At 45.8% G+C, this 18,599-nt stretch overlaps 2 protein-coding genes across 3 annotated transcripts; one reads left to right on the top strand and one right to left on the bottom strand.

Annotated features, from left to right (window-relative positions):
• Positions 1-851: 851 nt before the first annotated feature.
• On the top strand, positions 852-3,949 carry LOC125535434 (uncharacterized). 2 transcript variants are annotated; one of them, XM_048698487.2, is made up of 5 exons: positions 852-1,011; positions 1,463-1,557; positions 1,674-1,715; positions 1,843-3,108; positions 3,683-3,949. In XM_048698487.2, exons 3-5 carry the CDS (start codon positions 1,690-1,692, stop codon positions 3,702-3,704), a joined length of 1,314 nt encoding a protein of 437 aa, XP_048554444.2. In that variant the 5' UTR covers positions 852-1,011; positions 1,463-1,557; positions 1,674-1,689; the 3' UTR covers positions 3,705-3,949. The 2 variants fall into 2 exon arrangements, with proteins under 2 accessions (XP_048554444.2, XP_087399077.1); XM_087542951.1 differs by having other exon boundaries at positions 1,653-1,715.
• Positions 3,950-4,759: 810 nt separating this feature from the next.
• On the bottom strand, positions 4,760-8,716 carry LOC147983458 (putative strigolactone esterase DAD2). Its single transcript, XM_087542952.1, has 5 exons — positions 8,478-8,716; positions 6,669-6,745; positions 6,097-6,506; positions 5,566-6,002; positions 4,760-5,375 (listed from the first exon to the last, which is right to left on the bottom strand). The coding sequence occupies exons 2-4, from the start codon at positions 6,735-6,737 to the stop codon at positions 5,753-5,755; spliced, it is 729 nt and encodes a 242-aa protein (XP_087399078.1). The 5' UTR covers positions 6,738-6,745; positions 8,478-8,716; the 3' UTR covers positions 4,760-5,375; positions 5,566-5,752.
• Positions 8,717-18,599: the final 9,883 nt, after the last annotated feature.

Raw genomic sequence — 18,599 nt, 5'->3', positions numbered from 1 at the left:
GGCCTTCAAAACTTAACTTGGACTTGTACTCCAGGGCACCCGGACTGCCGCGGATCTCTCTCACCCACCGCTCAAACTTAATCCACCGGCGGTTGCACTTGAGCTTCATTGATGATTGGAGCACCACCGTGCACTTCTCCTCTGTTGAGAAATGCAACCACAAGTCATGTGGGGGCACGCAACCTCGATGCTCACCTCCGGCGGCAGCACGCCGCAGCGCTCCTCGATGGCGGCCAGCAGCGCAGCCGGCGTCACAGCCTCCTTGCCGTCACCAACCGCAGTGGCCAGCAGGACCAGACCACGGTACCGAGCCTCCGCTGCATCCATGGATGGAGTGCGGGCGAGCAGGACATGGCTCCTCTCCGGTCGGAGACACGGCTCGCCCCGACGCCAAACCTCCTGCGGATATGCCCTCGCAAGCAAACTAAGCCTCGATCCATCGCCGCCGCCGAGCGCCGCCGACGAGCTACCGCCGTCTTCGGTCGCCGCGTCGATGGACATGGTGGTGGAGGTCACGCTCGCGCCGGCCATCGGAGAAAAACTAGGTTTGCGGGATGCGGGTGTGGGAATTGGGGATTTTTTCCCTCGACGAAACAGAACATCGCCTTATCCAGTACCACGGGTGGGCCTCCAGCTGACGGGTGGGTCCAACCTGACGTGCGGGTCCCGGGCTGACGTGGCATACGGCAGAGTACGCTGTACGTAGTGCACGTGTAGAGCCAGGACTAGCGCCTCAACCTCAAGGACCGTATCGATGCCATATTTTCATGTACCGGAACCGTATTGGAGCAATACGCAAGCTCCAGGATTGAAGTGGACGTCGCCAGCGAGTACGAGGACTATGTATGCAATTATCTCCTTCTCTCCCCGAGCGAACCGCACAAAAAAAAAAAACAGAGCATCTTCTCTCCCCGTCTCCCTCCGCCGCCGGCCTCCTTCGGCGCTCCCTCTCCGCCCCCGCCCCCTATCCGGCTAATCGTCCGCGGCGAAACTCTCCTCGACCTCTCCAAGGTTGCTTCTCCCCCTCCCTCTCTCCCGCCGTGGGCACTTCTCTCTAGCCCTTCCCGTGGAAGACAATTTCGCGTTTTTACCTCTAGCGGTTCTCTGAGCGTCGGATCTGTGGTGGGGAATCGGGGGATCTGTATGCATGTATGTCTCATGTGGTGGTTGGTGAAGCTGCAACCTTGGTGATGTAACTGTTGATGGTTGCTGTTGCTCGTGTTGAACTATGCAAAAATTAAAGGTTCTGTTGCTTATGTCGAAATCCTGTGAGGTTCTGCAAACTAATTCTTGAGAGACCGAACCTTGAGTGGGCGGAACTCTCACTTCCACGCGTACATCATGTTGACTAATTAAGAGCCTAATGATTTGATTCTGCACTTATGTGTACTTATATGTACCTATGTGCGGTAGCGTCTTGAGGAACAGTTTCTTGGGAAGTAAAGCTTTTCTGATCCTGCAGGAAATTAACAAGGAGTTCGGCTCTGTCTTATTTACCCTTGAGATTGACAAGGAGTTTGCTGCATCACCGGTGAACGGCTCCCCCCAATTGGCGAGGTGAGCAGCCTACTCTTTAAATTCTCCATATTCTTTTTCTTCCATTTTCTTTTCTTGCTGAGGAAATCAAATCCTCCATTTTCTTCTTGTGCTAGCGGACTGATTGTGGCGAGCAGGAGTTGGAAGGTGCAGATGGATCCTGTTGAGATTCCTGGGGGGTACGTAAGATTCGGTTTCTTTAAATTCCCCACATTGATATCACGCACTCAACCTGCACGTACGTACGTGCTACTTCCCATTCATCTTCACTTTGATTGTACTGATTGTCGATGCTACTAATTTCAGGGTCGATCCCAATCCCAACACACCATGTGTGTATGGCAAGATGCAGACGCATTCCCAATCCCCGCCGTTGCAGGCAGCAGACTCCGTATCCAGGGTGCTCGACGACGATGACCTCCTCATCGAGATCATTGTCCGACTCGGCCTGCCCACCACCCTCATCCGCGCCATCCTTGTCTGCAAGCGCTGGTTCTTCATTGTATCCGATAAGGCCTTTCTCCGCCGCTTCCGCAGCCTCCACCCGCCCCGTCTCCTCGGCTTCTATTTCTCCACCAGGTCAACTGATGAGCTCTCACCAGTCCTGCTCCGCCCGCGCTTTGTCCCGATGCTGCCTCAGCCCCTGGAGCTTGCCACTGCTGTCCGCCTGGCTGAGAACTACAGTCTGGAGGCCTACGACGAAGAACTTGCATGCGTTTGTGAGTGCCAGAACGACACCATCCTTCTCCATGGCTTCCAAGACAAGAGCATCTTGTTTGGAGTGCACTGGCCGCTGTGCCCGGAGAGAGGCGTTGTTGCACCGCCAATCACCCCATATGAAGAATTTGATGGCACTGCAGCCACTTGTGCCCACTTCCTCTTGAAGGAAGAAGGTGACGGTAAGAACCTGACCTTCATATGGTTCTCACTTGGTTATCTCATAGAGGGAAAAGATTATTCTATAAAATACAAGGCGCACATATATATGCTACAAGATGGTCTTTGGTACTGGCGTTCCTCAGCAGCGGCAGTGCTCCCTTCTCCGCGGCCGGATCCACATCCTCTGTTGTCTGGCAATAAGATCTATATGGAGCACTCCACGAGCATTGCTGCATTGAATTTGACGACTTCAAACTTCTCCACTATTCCGCTCCCCGAAGGAATGGAGCGGTATGTTTGTGAAGATATGATGCTATCACGGGCCAATGATTCAGGGGTTTATCTTGTACATCTTGAGAAACTGCAGCTTCGCATCTGGCTCCACACGGGGGGCAACAGTGGCGGCATGAGAAACTGGTTGCTTTTGGATACAATTTGCTTGCGTGAGATGTTGGATGCTTTGGGGATGGCTGATAATGAGCAGCCTACTCTTTTAGACACATTCCAAACAGGGGATAATCTCCAGTTTGTGTTCTTCAAGATAGGCCAGTCTGCACTTCACTTGGATATTAAACGCCGGGAGCTGCGTAAGGTGTATGAAGTGACAGAAGATGACCGAACTTTAGAACGGATTTATCCTTTTATGATGACATGGCCACCCACATTTCCTGTGCTCAAGAATGATCCTGCAAGGTTTGTCTTTTGCCTTTGGGTGATCTATACATGTTGAGAACTTGAGATAATAAAAAAATTCACTGTGTTTTCTATTATATTTTGTTTCTCATATACATTATACCTATTAGTGGATGGATTTGTAGTTATGATCAATACGTCATCATAATTTTTTTGTTCCTGGATATAATAGGCTGCATTGATCATGCTTCATTACTTTTGTAAGTGGTTCGTCTCATATTCCATTGCACTTTTTCGTAGAACTGTTGAACATGTCGGGTACTATATGATTAATTCCATACGCTATTTTTGGAATTCCAGTGTTGTGCACCATATGATTGATTCCATGCATAGGATACATTAGGAACTCTAGTTAAGCAGCCTTTTAATTGATAAACTATGAAGGCAGAATATTTCTGTTCTGTAACTTGTCATTTAATCTATATGCTGGAACATATATGTCATATTGACTTGTGGTTTCCACATAATACTATTTGATTACCGTTGTACTACCTTGTCTCTTGTGTTTGACTCTACCTTCTCATTCCTGATAATCTTATTTGTCCTGATTACTTAATTTCCTTTTTCTTTCTAGTCCTAATAGAGCTGTCCTATGAAGAACAAGGGCCTCATGAAGAGTTGTATGGCAACTGGCAAGGGCATGCCTGGCATCATGGAAGAGCAGAACGACGTAGTAGTACCGCCAAGACCTGTTTTCGAACTGGTATTGCTACCTTCTTTTTCTTAGAAAATGATAAATCACAAGTTATCTAGAGATTGAAAGGATTGGTATGTTTTTTCAAAGTTTATGTAATAATAATAATCATATTCACTTCGAAAATCAAAATGTTTGAAGTGTTCATTCAGAACATATACTAAATGCTTTGATATCACTCCCAAACGTACCAACTGATTGTGGAGGGGCAAAGCTCACCCAGGTAATGTACTTGTTAGATTGGATTTATTATACACTAGTTGTCATATAGTAGAACTGTTTCGTGGAGATAAAATCAACAGCGATATGCCATGATTTAAGGAGACTAACTGGAAGGCAAATGATAAGCTTGAGTAGCTTCAGAAAGAACCATGACAAGAGGCAAAAAAATTTATTTTTACCATCGATAAATGGTAGAGGAATAAAATATAGATGAGCTTGCTTCTTTACATGAAAGTAGGTTATGCATACCGCATAAAAAGTTAAAGGTGTACTGCAATTAATAATCTATGCCAAAGTAATAATAAAAGCTAAACAACTACCCGGTGAAGTTAGTTAGAAATAATAAAGAGGTAAATGACTATCTAAACTCAAGATGGACCTCATGGTGAAGTCAGTTACAAGCAAAGATGTAAGGTAAATGATTCATTTCGCCGAAACTTCCACCGCCTTATCAGCTCAGGTGTCGTTGTCCTCCACACTTTTCTCTCCTTCCCCTGAAACGCCATACCTTGTTAACCGCATCATGCGCGTTCATGTACTGGTCAAGTGCAGTCATCTCCTTCTGTTTTTAGAGAAGAGGCCATTACAGGCCCTGCTATTTTGTTGAAGCAAAGGTTCAACGCTAACACCAGTAACACCAATAGCTCCGAAGCCAGAAAAACAGAACCAGCGGCACAGGCAGAACGCGCCACCAAAGAGCAGAAACACAGCAACAACTTCTGAATGAACGTTAAGTTATGATGATTTAGATCCATAGCTCTCGAGTTAGAAAAGTACATAATTCAAAGAAAAAGAGCAGAAACATGCACAACAAGCACACCAAGGCGCTAACAGCCAGACCACGCCCACGCGCACACAGCCAGAGCACACACACATGCGCAAACAGGACACAAATCATACTAGGAGGAAGAACCATCAAGTTCCAATGCGCTTATTTGGTCAAGAACCTCCGCTGCCTGGTGATGATTCATGGCTTCCACCACCTGGCCGGGACACCGTTGCCAGTTTGGTGGTCTCATCAATCGCTGGCTTCTTCAGAGCTTCGTTCTCTCTCTTCAGCAACATGTTTTCTTCTTTAAGTACCCTAATCTCTTCACGCAGCCTATCATACGAAGGCAATAGGCTAGGAGGTATGGAAGTTAATGGCTCAGTTCTTTCATGGCTTCCACCACCTGTCCGGGACACCGTTGCCAGTTTGGTGGTCTCATCAATCGCCGGCTTCTTCAGAGCTTCGTTCTCTCTCTTCAGCAACATGTTTTCTTCTTTAAGTACCCTAATCTCTTCACGCAGCCTATCATACGAAGGCAATAGGCTAGGAGGTATGGAAGTTAATGGCTCAGTTCTTGCTATCCTGTATGTGAGAAGGAAGCACATGCATATAGTGTTTTTGTCAGACCATATAGGAAAAAGCAAGGATTGTGTTTTTGCATGTATGAATAGCAATGTAGGGATACCAAACTGGAAAAAGCAAGGATTGTGTTTTTGCAAGTATGAGTAGCTATTAATGTTCTTATATAAAAACAATGGGATGAAAGGCTTACCACTCATGAATGACATCTGAGATGTGCTTCGCAACCATCTTTCCGGCGGTAAGATGTGGTAGGTGGCCCTTGGTCTTGACCTCTACTAGTGTGATTCTAGCATTCTTCATCTGCTGCATCATATAGTTTTGAGCAAATGTTGATGCAACAGTATTGGCACTTGTGCTAATGATGGTGCATGCAGATGTCACAAGTGGCAGCATGGGGCGCAGGTCTGTGTTGAATACCATCGTCGCCATTGATTTAACAACATCTCCGGTCGTCCTCGACAACATGTGTTTAGTTTCAGCTTGGCGCTGTCTTTGGTGTTCCCTGGAAGTGCAATCTCAATATATGTTTCCACAAATTTCTTGTAATCCACTTCCATCAATTTAAGCCTCTCATCTGCCCTTTCCCTTGAATACCCTATCATGTAATCAGGGAATTTGTCTAGAGCGCTGCATCGTGTGCATAAAAATAGGATCAGCACGCAGTATTCACAATGGAATGCTATTTATATGGCCAGGAACAAAATGTGCATTGGTTACCTACCAGGGGGCAGTGCCGATAAGGACGAGTTGGCTAAACAGGTCTCTGTGCCGAATGGAAGCTTGTAGGCCTACCAGTCCAGAAGTTGAATGGCCAACAAAAATGCATGTATGGATACTGTAGTATTGGAGGATAGATACAACGTCCTCTACATATCCATCGATTGTTTGGTATCTATCTGAATATTTGTGGTAATAATCCTTACCAACTTTTCCCGAAAAGGCAAGATCATACGTAAGAATACCACTATGAATTTCTGAATCTCTCAAGTTAGAAATCACCTTGTGCCAAACAGACTTGTCACAACCAAAGCCATGTGAGAGGACTAACAAGGGCTGAGCCCCTGGGGTATACTTCACGTTCAATGCTTTTATGAGTTCGTGCCCCTCCAGTCTTTGCATGCTTCTCCGATCCTGAGAAATGGGAGTAAGTCTATGAGTCATCATACTGAATTAGTTACTTAATACATAGAAAAGTAGTTATACTGTAATTCTAGTTCCAACAATAATAGAAGAAACAATATGATACAAGAGAGAACTAGTGATTAGGAGCAGTGTATATTGTATAATACTTACTATGGCGGGAGTGAAATCGTCTCCTCGCACGTCACTTCCATGGAATGATGATGATGATGGTTGAGACATCGTGGAATCTGAAGCATGAGAAAGTATGTGTTAAAGATCATATGGGTTAATTAATATGTGGTACTTCTGGTCTAAGATCTGCATAAATTGGTCATGACAGCTGATAAATTTAGTTTCAAGGAGAAGCAGTCACCCGGATTTGAAGAAAGTATTAGGGTAAATACAGTGACATATCACATATGTGGAAAATTGTATTTACCGCATTAGGGTAATCATTATAAAATATATTTCTTATCATATAAATTACATGAAGGAAATAATATCAGCATACACACTAAATCTGAGGAACCAAAAATTAAGAGGTGGTTAGTAGGCATTGGTTAGAGGATTTCATTGTTACAAGGGTGCATTACACACATTTTTTGACGGGCCAAGGCGGAGAAGCCTCATGGAGCAATTTGTTTTTATGAAAAGTCCACAAGAACCACACATGCATGCAAGATTTCCTGCTATCCTAGCCTTCCATCGCATTATTTGTCCTATCGATATGATAATGCTTGCACATATGTGATAATTGATTACACTAGTAGCTAACTCATAGCCTCAAAGGTGATTGGACAAGCAACGTACAAGTCTATGGACAAAGCCACAAAATACTAGCTTCCTCATGCTGTGATATTCATGCCCAATCAAATCAATCACGTTCAGTTACGTTCATTCACACCATGTCTCTCTAGCTTTTTCTTTACTTTTCTTTTTGTGTGCGTAGGGTCTTTCATATCCCGTCTTTCCTGTCAGTTCAAGTTCCCTGGACGTACATATGCTTTTACTAAGCATCTGTTTTATCAGCTTAACTTTAACTATTAACCATCGCAACTCATCGCGGGCTGAAGGGCACAACAGCAGTGTAGCCAGCTTAATCAAGCATTTCAGTCAAGTAGTCAGCCTAATCAATCAACTGGTCAACAATCTGTGGTTCTAACTAGAGTGTAAGCTAGTACGAAATCAGTGTGGTTTTAACAGATCCTAGCATGCATGCTAATTAATCAACCGTACCAAACTAAACTGAAGTTATTGATGATCGATTCAAACCACAATAGAATAGACTACCTTAGCTGACATGTATAGTTGGTTAAAAAGACGAAATTTAATACTACTAGGCAAGACCTTCAGTTTTGATAGAAACACAAGACCTTCAGTTGTGATATCACACAAGATCCACAGATGTCCCTGGACCCTGGGTCTTACCAAAACAGCTAAAGAAGGACAAGAACAGAACAACTTATAAGCTGGATCACAGAGCACGGTGCGTTGGACAACCGGTGGCGGTGGTCGCATGTGTAGGTGGAGTGTAAGCTAGTATGAAATCGAAAAATGATCTGCCAAGAGCAGACCCTAGCATGCTAATTCATTAACGGTACCAAACTAAACAAAAGCTATGTAAAATCGACTCAAACTACAATATAATAGACTACCTTTAGCTAACATGCATGAAGTTAGTTACAGAAAACCGAAATTTAATACTACTAGGCAAGGTCTTCAACACACAAGACCATAGATGTCCCTGGACCGTGGGTGTTACCAAAACAGATAAAGAAGGACAACAACAACAACAACAACTGATGAACGGGAACCCTCCTAGCTAGGAACACGACCACGGCGTGTTGGACAGCCGGCGACGGTGGTCGTATGCATGTGTAGATAGCAGGTACCCCGATTAACCCTCGGATTTGAGTGAAGGGAAACCAAATAGTGCCGAGGGGAGTCTATAATCTATAGTGAGAAGGAATAGCTCTATACCTGTCTAGACAAGAATAACCGAGTCTCGAAGGGGTTGCCGGAGCCGGGGAAGAAGCTCCGAATTCGGGGTTGTGGTCGCTGGATCAGTTCAGTTCGCCTTGCTCCTGGCCCGAGATGAGGTTCGCCTTGCTCGCGGCGGCCTTCGACGGCAGTGACGGTTTGGGCGTTAGTGGTGTTCGTGTGGGCAGGAGGGAGAAGGGAGTAATGCTACACGTACAAACGAGTTACAAGGTTTTATAAAAAGGGTTAATTTGATTGCGTGTAACTCTTTATATATTTAGCATTATTGAGGAGAAGGGGTTGGGTTTGGCTGTGTGTGTGTGGGGGGGGTGTGTGTGTGTGGGGGGGGGGGGGGGGGGGGATGCTGGGGTGCGGGGCCTCTTTTATTAGCAGGTCGAAGCCTCGAAGGACATGAGATCATGCATCCGACAATTGTATTCAAATTGTTATTTTTTCCCAGTTTTGCTAAATGGTCAGGTGCCTAATTTTTTAGTTTGCGTCAGTAAAATTAGTTTCCTCTGTAGCAGGCCATGTAAAGGCATCGGCCTGTACTGGCGGGACTGGAGCCCACTGACTGATTCAAGTATGTGTTCGTGTGCTTCTAGAAAAAGAGTGTGTGTTGTGTCTTGTGCGTGACACAGATGTGTGCATGCATGTGTTGTGTGCGCGTGTGGGTGCGTCCGTCCGTGAGTGTGTGCATGATAGAGAGGGTTGTGGGAGGTGTCGTCATTGATACAAGATGTAATTTAATTTTGATGCATCAAGAGATGATTAATCGTCAACATTATTATTTTGTTGTTCGATCACTGAGTATAACATAGATGTAAAAATATGAGTTACACTACTAGTTGATGATGTATTTTGTGTGCAAGTTTTTATTTGTTTCTTTTTCTAATTTCTTTCTTCTTTTAGGTAATACCAATGCCTTTAATTTATTCATCCTTAGAATAATTCTTCTTTATGTTTTTATTTTATTTTCTGATTTTTTTGGGCAACACCATTTTCACTTTCCTCTTCAGTTGAAATTTATGTTTCTGAATTAAATTTTTTATCTTCATTATTTTTTATGTTTTTAAATGTCTATGTTTACAAATAATAATACAAAGTGAGTAGAACAAATGAACCTTTTAATTTTGTCGCCCATGTTAATAGCTTTGCTTGATTTTTGTTGCTTGGTTAAATTTTGGGCGATTGAATTTCGCATATGTTTATGCATGTGGCAACGGTTTGATGTTGCAATCATGTCACATTACTTAAATTTGTGTTATGACCTTAAAATGAAATTCATTTTCATTTAATATACTTAAATCATAATTACTATTAAAGTTGCACTAGTTTACACTTATTCTTGCAAGTATAGAAGAGTGCAAACTTTGTGTAGTTTGTGTGCAAGTTTTGCGCACAATAAGGAAGAGTGCACGTCTTTTTTACTTGTTTTATTTTTTATTTTCTTTCTTCTTTTAGGTAATAGTACTAATGTCCTTATTCATTCATCCTTAGTTTATTTTTTGGGTGTTACACCATTTTCACTATTCTTTTCTCTTTAGTTGATTTTTTAATGACATCAATTTTATTTTTCTTAATTTACGTCTTTGTATGTCTTTGTTTACTAATAAGAAAAAGTGGGCAAAACAACGAAATATTATTATAATTTCCTCGCTCATGCTAATAGCTCCTCTGGTTCTTTAGTTGCTAAGTCGACCTTTTGATCCTGCAATCCTGTGACAGTACTTAAATTTATGTTATGAACTTAAATGCAAATATCTATTCGGCTCCCGAGCTCATCTACACCATGTGAATAGTGAATTTTAAAAAAAGTTCTATTTTTTGTGGTGAAAGATACTTGAGTGCACGATGTTCATGCCAAGTTTCAGCTCATTCATGAGTAGCTCTCAGTAAAAAAACTTGAACTATTAGCATGGCTTCCGCTTGACGCGGTAGCGTGGCGGGGACGCCGGCTCCTCCTTGACCGCATGCGGCGGTGAGGATTGCACCGGGCCCATATGACGGAGCAATCGCTCCGTTATGATCTCCATCTGACGGATAAATTCTTTGTCCATCAGAGCGACCTCCGCGAGGAGGCGGGGCTGCTGCTGCTCCTGTGGTGGCACCCGATCCTCCTCATTGTCACAGGATATGACGATCTCCTTGCCGGGAAAACTGACCTCTGTGGATATTGAGGGGCCCGGAGGACAAGGGCGGCGACGCCATGATCCACCTGACAAAGAACTGCCGCCACCTCCACCCGCCGGCTCGGTGAACAACCAGGGCTTCGACATCGCTGAAGTTGGAGATGCTCGGTGAGGAAAAGGGGCTCAGGGAGGAGGAGGGGCTCGGAGACGATGTAGTGCAGATGTATGCATCACCAGCGCATGGGTTAAATAGCCACGACCAAGCCATGCGAAGGGCCGGTCAGCCCGCTTCAATGCAGCACAACGGCCGGAGTTGGTTTCTCAATACAGGGCATCCGCATTGAAGTGGCGGAGCCCGAGATGCCATGTCCATCAATGTCGCTGCATGCTCCGGGCCAACATGAATGCGGCACCGCAAGCGGCGCGGGCGTTGGATGAAAAGCGCGGGTGGGCCATGATTGCTAGATGTGGGCGTGGCAGCGATGCGGACGCATGTAAAGCCCCTTCCCCCCACCTAGTTTGTCTCAAGATTGTGGGAAAATGTGTTCAGATCGGTCGGCGGACCGATACATAACCGCGTTGGATGGCAAAACACGCGCGGTCCGAACGGTAGCAGGTGGTTTAAGGGTCCGCGTTGGAGGTGCCCTCAGAGCATCTCTACCCGATCCCCAAAATCTGGTTTTACTGGGACCTAACTGATCCCCTAAATGCTATATCGGAACATATTTTACTCCACGCCGTCCTGAGCGAGTAAACTTAATCGACCGCTCACTCGCGGAGTAAAGTTCTCCGCACCTCTCTGCCTCTCTCCCTCCCAATCCCTTGGCGCCCACATCTCGCCGGTGACCCTCCCCCCAACCGATCCTGCACCCCTGCCTGTGCCGCCATGGCCGGATCCCGTGGCCGCCGCTCTTCCCACCGCCCATCCGTAGCGCAGATCCGCGCCGTCATGAACGCAACGCCAGCGCATCTTCCTCACACCGGAATTGCGGCACTTTCTCGTGCGCGGTCCCATCTGCCTCCCGCGGCAGGCTCGCCGACTTCCCCGACCTTCCCATGCCACCGCCACCACAAAGGCCATACCTCGTCATGCGGTAGCGGGCATGGGGGACCCGGGTAGCCATGATCACGGATTGGAACACCCACAAAAAACTCTATCTTGGATCCTTCCACTCCGCCGAGCAGGCCCAGCCCCCCTCCCCCCAAGTAAGACATTTGGTCGGTCCGGTTGCACGGCGCCGAGGGCTGCCGGAACTTTGAATGGGGTGAGATGTCGCGGGTTGGCCAGGGGTAGTCAACGCGCGGGAGGCAAGGGAAAGGCTTGCGGCGGAGGCCTCCGATGAGGTGTACATGGCAGAGCTCTGCCACCTCTACCCAAAACTAGTGGAGGCGGAGCACCGCCTGTACGAGCGGCTGGGCTGGCGGAGTTCATCATGCTGTCAAGCGACTATGAGGACAATGACGGCAACAGAGGCAACGGAAGTGGAGGCGGTAACGAGGACGGCCTCAGGACCGAATGACGAAGAATCTTCTGTGACGACGAGGGCGACGTCACAGGCCCTGACCCCATGGTCGGTGGGATGTCCAGGGAGACGTGGATGTCGCTCGTGCATGATACGGATAGTGACTTGATTAGTAAGTTATAGTCTCGGTTAAGTAGACTATGCTTCGGTTGATGCCTATGTGAAACATTATGATTATGTGTCGAATTATGGCTATGTTTAATTGAATTTGTGTTCATCTTTGGTTTTACTCTAATAAGATCCGCAATGTCCAGTCAAAAAAAATAGTGAAGTAGAAATAGTGCATGAAAGTTACTCCGCTATCTTTTAGGGATCGGCTAGAGATGTTGTTAGACCCTGTAGACATCCAGCTCCAGCAGATACGGACACCACACGACGGCGCGTGACTGATGCGCGGCGCACTACGTGCGGCCGGCGACTTGAGCATGACCGCGAGGAGCAGGCGTATGCGAGGCCCCGGCAGTTGAGCAGCCAGCTTGGATCCCGCGACACACGACAGGCAGCACCTGTCATGCTCCACGCGCGAGACTCCAAGCCCAAGCCCAGGCGCAAGTCAGCGGCGGCCGGTCTCCGACGAGAGGCGCGGAGTCAGATGGTCGGGCCGAGGCGTCTCTCTCGGCGGCGCAGAGGAGAAGCGGCTTCACCCGGCAAGCAACCATCAGCCACCCTAATCCTAACCCTATCATTCTGTGAAATGGCAGACTTGAACCACCCTAATTATCAGGCCCCGGCAGTTATTCCACCCTAATCTTGGTCGAATGGCAGACTTCAATCATCATGAATCACCATTCTGTTGTCTCCTCAACGTCAAGAACTGCCGGTGGTGAACAGTCCCTTTTTCTTACCCGGATGTGCTTTAGCAACCCACACTGACATGACGAGAGACGCGATGCGAATAGTGGGCGATCCACGCCAAGTGAATCTATCGATCAAGACCTCACAGCTAGCTAGGTTCCTTTACGGTGATGCGTGTCGATACAGTGGTGGCTCACAGAAATTCGCTCTAGCAATGGTTTTCCTTTACCATCGGTCGAGGACGGCAACAAGACCTCTCGTCTCACAGCTTAATTTGTTTCTACTCCTTGTACAACATTATTTATAAATGAATGTCTTCCCTCTGTATTACACTGAACCTTTTATTTGAAAATGCCATAACTTGTGTGGTTTCTATGCTAAAACTATATTCCTCTCTAAGTTGTCTTATGCCCGAACAAAAAAGTTGCATCATTAGTTCATTACTCGATCGGGGATGCACAAATTGTTGATGAACAGATTGTTTCTATGTGAACCCATTGCGTAGTCACCAGAGTGAAGTTTCTGTTTTCCAAAAGGGAGATTTTATAGCTTTCGGCCCGGGCACCAGTACTACAACTAACCAACTAGAAGTGCGATTTGGCAATGTTTTATAGCTATACCTAACAACGGTAGCATATTTGATATTTTGTGTTGTGCATGGAAAGAAAAAGAGATAAGCAATTCACTGTTGTGGAAAATAAGTTTTGAGCTAGATGTACGTGCATGCAATTGAAAATTTGAAATGCCCCGGTTTCTTCACAATTACTGAAGAAAGAAGTCTCAATTTGGACGGCAGCAAATGGAAGCCACCGGAGTGGACGCCGACGAAGTCGCGCGTGCCCTAGGAAGGTGGCGGCGGGGCGTCTCCCTTCGGTTGGCTGCTAGTATCTCTGAGTGCATCTTGCGGCGGCCGGTGGTGCGCATCGGTCAGGAGGTCGGTGCTGCTTGCGAGGAGGCGTCCTTCTTAGCAGTAGGGTCACCCTGGGCTACGCTGGATGGTGGCCTCGCGGCAGCCTGTGGATGGCCCGGATCTGGGTGCCTGCAGAGGTGGTTTTGGCGATGGTCGGCCACGGTGGATGGGCTTGGGCTCCTCCAGGTTGGCCATGGTGAGCGGTGGAGCCATGGATTGGGGCCCCGGCGCCCTGATCATTTCGGTTGGGGCTGTGTTGCTCGATGGCTTGGTGGCGGCAGATGACGTGCTTCGAAAGCTGTATTTTTTGGGTGGTGTTCCTGGCTGGATTGATGGTGGCGGATGATGTGCTGCGGGATGCAGTGGTTTGGTAGTGGTGTTCCTGGCTAGATTGATGGTGGCGGGTAATGTGCTTCGAGATGCGATGCGACTCCTCCCGGTGCGGTGGCTAGCATGCTTGAGCAGCTCCGATGGACTTTGGGCTCGATGATCGTCTGTTGGGAGAAATCCCTGCTTCATGATGGCTGAGGCTGACAACGACGACGCCCTTGGGCAGCGTCCCCTCCCTAGAGGCGTTGTTTTGGCCCTGGTCTGACTCACTTTCTCGTGCTTGGGGGAAACTTTGGTCTGGCTTCCAAACTAGGTGGCGGCGGTGTCATCATGTTGTGCCTTTCTTGGAGGTGTCGTCTTGCTTTCTCGAGGAGTCCGGTGGTGCGGCTTGAATCGGTGTCGGCTACTGCTTTTGGGGTGGGTCTCTGGGCCTCAATGTACACCATCGCTTGTGCTCTCTCGGCGGCGCCTTCTTAAGGTGCGCCCAGGCTCTGCCGTTCACTTGTCGACTTTCTCTTGGCGCAATGGGTTGTATACGTTGGTCTGTGTTGTTCTCGAGTCTTGGTCATGTTATAGATGTCTCCGGCGTTAGTTGTGACACTTGGTCGCTATGTGGCTCGCCTCATCGCCATTGGCATGAGGTTGGTCTAGGTGTAGCATGTTTCGTAGTGCTTGTCCATGGGTGTGGCTGCTAATCCTTGTGATTAGCTTATAATGACCGAAAGACGTTGTATTCGGCTTCTTTGCCGCTTTCATCTTAATGCAATGATACGCATGTTTATGCATATTATTTCTTGGACTGTTCATTTCTTGGATTTCAATAAAATTGTCAGACACGACCACACCCGGAGTGGAAGTGACCTAAATGTAATTGTGGAAGTGACCTAAATGTAATTAATTTCTAGAAAATAGGGAAGGGGTGAGCATTCTTTTTTTCTTCTTTTGTGAGGGAAAGTGGGTGAGCAATCAGGGTCACTGTGTGTCTAGTAAACTCAGAGAGTCTGGCCTCTTTTTATCTTCGGTGCCCTGTAGTTTCATACTATCTTGAGTGCGCTGTAGTTTCGTGCTTTTTTGTGATCTGCCTTGTGCGCTTTTTCGGTTTGCCGAGTGCGTACGTATATCTGCTGCGCTTTTGGAAGGACTTTTGATCGGATCGATCCAGCCAACAACGATAACAGCACGCACGCAGCACACCGGATGGATTGCAACCTGGTTATTCTCTACGTATTAATCTTCACTTGGGACTTTTCTCCAACCATCCTAATATGTATTTCAGTGATTTGCGAAAAGATCACTAGTCCTTTTTCAGTCACCCATATGTGTGAGATGTTAAATTATTGTATAAAACAGGCATTCTGCTGATGCATGAACGATTCATGCCACTAGTTCCTTTTCAGTCTATCCCATGAGAATATTACAAAAAAAAAATCACGTGCTTAAAAAATCATTGACTTTTAAAAACCCACAAATTTTAGAAAAATAATGAAATTTTCAGTATTAGTGAATTTAAAGAGTTTTAAAAATATTCATATCTTTCAGAAATATGAAAGAATTTTGAATTTACAAAATATCATTGAGTTTAAAAATAATCACAAATTTAAAATAAAAAAACTAGAAAACTAAAATACAAATAAACAGAAACCTAAATAAAACAGGGACGAAAACACATAGAAAAAATAAAACAAAAAGACAACAGAAAAAGAACTAGTGATAAAAAGGCTGAAGAAAAATAGGAAAAAGAAACCCCGCTATTTGGTGTTGTGATCCAGTGCAAGGTAAGGAGAGGCGAAAGAAAGAAGGCCCGAGAATCTCCTTACAGCTAGTAAGCTCCCTTTGCCTGGAATAGAGGCCTAGAAGACGAAATCACTAATTAAAGAGTACTCGTTGCAAAGAGCACTCCACTTCCGTAGGTCGCGACAAGTGGCGCACATACAGCGTGCCACTTGTCGCAATCTGGGAGTTTTCCTTTTTTTTGTAGATTCGTTTTTTCAAAACGTTTTATCTCTTAAACCGTGCGTCCAAATCTCGAACCGTTTTCACCGTTGGATTCCTCGCATCGAGATCTTCAAAACTAGATTCCATGTTGATAGGTTTTACCGAACTTTTTTTTTTCACAAAAAAACCGGATGAAAAAAACCGGGTGAAAAAACCGGACCGGAAGCATGGTTTTTTTCCCTTTCCAAAAGAGGCACGTCCGTGCCTCTCGCGAAATCACAACCGTACCTCTCGTGAAAGCAAAACCGTAACTCTCGTGGAAGGAAAAAAAACAGAAAACATGTTTTTTTTCCGTTTCCGAGAGGCACGGCCGTCACTCTCGCGAAAGCACAACCGTGCCTCTCGCGAAAGCAAAACCATGACTCTCACGAAAGAAAAAAAAATAGAAAACGCGTATTTTTTTCCCTTTCCGAGAGGCACGGCCGTGACTTTTCGCGAAAGCACAACCGTGCCTCTCGCGGAAGCAAAACTGTGACTCTCCCGAAAGAAAAAAAACAAAAAACACGTTTTGTTTTTCCCTTTCCGAGAGGCACGGCCGTGACTCTTGCGAAAGTACAACCATGCCTCTCGCGGAAGCAAAAGCATGACTCTCGCGAAAGAAAAAAAAACAGAAAACGCGTTTTTTTTCGTTTCTGAAAGGCACGGCCGTGACTCTTGCTAAAGCACAACCGTGCCTCTCGCGGAAGAAAAATCGTGACTTTCGCGAAAGGGAAAAAACGCATTTTTTTGTGCAATTTTTTTTTGAAATTTTTTTTGATCGAAAAGCTAAGAAAGACCGGAGGAAAACCAAAACGTCGAAAAAACCCGAAAAAAACAGTTTAAAAAGCCGAAAACACATGCGAAAAAATAAAAAATCAAAATCCAAAGGGAGCGTCCGGAGCGCGACACGTGGCAAATGATTGAGAGCGCGCCAAGTGGCGCTGATCGTTGCGAGGCTCCCGAAGGAGCGCTCGTTAACTAGTTGCTCCCCCTAGAAGAGCTCCCAAGTTTTCCTCCTCGAAATGAACCCTGGCTGTAATGGTCTAGTCGGGTCATCAAACCCACACAACATTGTCAGAACTGACATTCCACTAAAACACTTTTAATTTTTTAAAAAAATAGGAAGTATGTTCTTTTTATGAATTTCAAAAATGTTGATAAATTCTTTAAAACATTCTTGAAATTAAATTTTTTCATAAATTTTCAAGTTCTTCACTAATATGATTGTTTTCATGAATTCTAACTTTCTTTCATGTGTTTTATAATTTTTCCATTTTTCTAAATGTTCATGAACTTTTTTTAATAGTTATCATAGATTTTAAAAGTTTAAATTTTAAAAATGTACTTGCTATGAAAAAAGCATCACGAAATTTTATAAATGTTTATTTTTTTAAGAATATATTATTTAAATTTATAAAATGTTCAAGAATTTAAACCGTATTCTCAAATTTGGAAAATATTCATGAATTAAAAAATGTAAATAAGAAGGAAAATAAAACATTAAAAAACCGGTGGAGAAAAAACAAAAGATAAAACTGAACAAAATCTTCCCAGACCGGAAGCACCGGCCTACATTGTCATCCCAATAGCACCCGTGAGGGTTTGCGTTTGCTCGACCACCTTCGTAGTGCATGAAACGTGAATTATCACAATATGCTTTGGAAGAAAAATATAATTGATTCCAAACTGAAGAACACTGCGGTATGAAAAGATTTTTCTCAAAATGTCATGATTTCTACATTCATTAAGAAGAAAAGAGTTGTCTAATTAATTAGGGATAACAGGACGAAAACTCGAACCAATTAATTACGAAAAACTGGAAGAATCTTAACAACGCAACCCTTTGCGGAGCCTTTTGCACCGACTCACGGATGCAAACAACAAACACGCCGACCCCAAGACCATGCAATAGGCGAGCCACCCGAGCAAGCTGGAGTTGACACCCTACAACCAAATCCAAGTCGTTGCTTTGACATACACACCGACCCCAAGTTCACGCACCAGACAAGCCGCATGCTCTGCTACCCGAGCAACCGGAGCCGCCCTGCAACCATCTTCAGAGCGGCCTCTCATACGTACAAACGAAAACAACAGACACACCTACCCTGAGGCCAAGCACCAGGCAAGCCGTCTGCTCTGTCCAAGCAACTGGAGTTGACACCGTGCAACCATATCTAGAGCCACCGTTCCGACATCCATGCTAGCCACAAGGCCGTGCACCAGGCCACCAGCCGACGGCACTGTTACCCAAGTGACCAATGCCGGTGCCCTTCCATGACGATGAGATCCGGAGCCGCCGCTCCGAATTCCACGGAGAATAGAACACAGGAATCCCAAGTAGTCTTTGCGAGGGGCATGTGCACACACTAATCGGTGGGACTGGGCCAAGTGTGCAGGGATGGGCTGCCTGCTGCTGCGGGTGCCTTGGTGCTTCCTTTCCCCACTAGAAGTTGCTAAG

Source organism: Triticum urartu, chromosome 2A (genome assembly GCF_056163025.1).
Source record: "Triticum urartu cultivar PI428250 chromosome 2A, HENAU_Tu73, whole genome shotgun sequence".
Lineage (NCBI taxonomy): Eukaryota > Viridiplantae > Streptophyta > Magnoliopsida > Poales > Poaceae > Triticum > Triticum urartu.
This window is presented reverse-complemented; position numbering and strand designations above follow the sequence as displayed.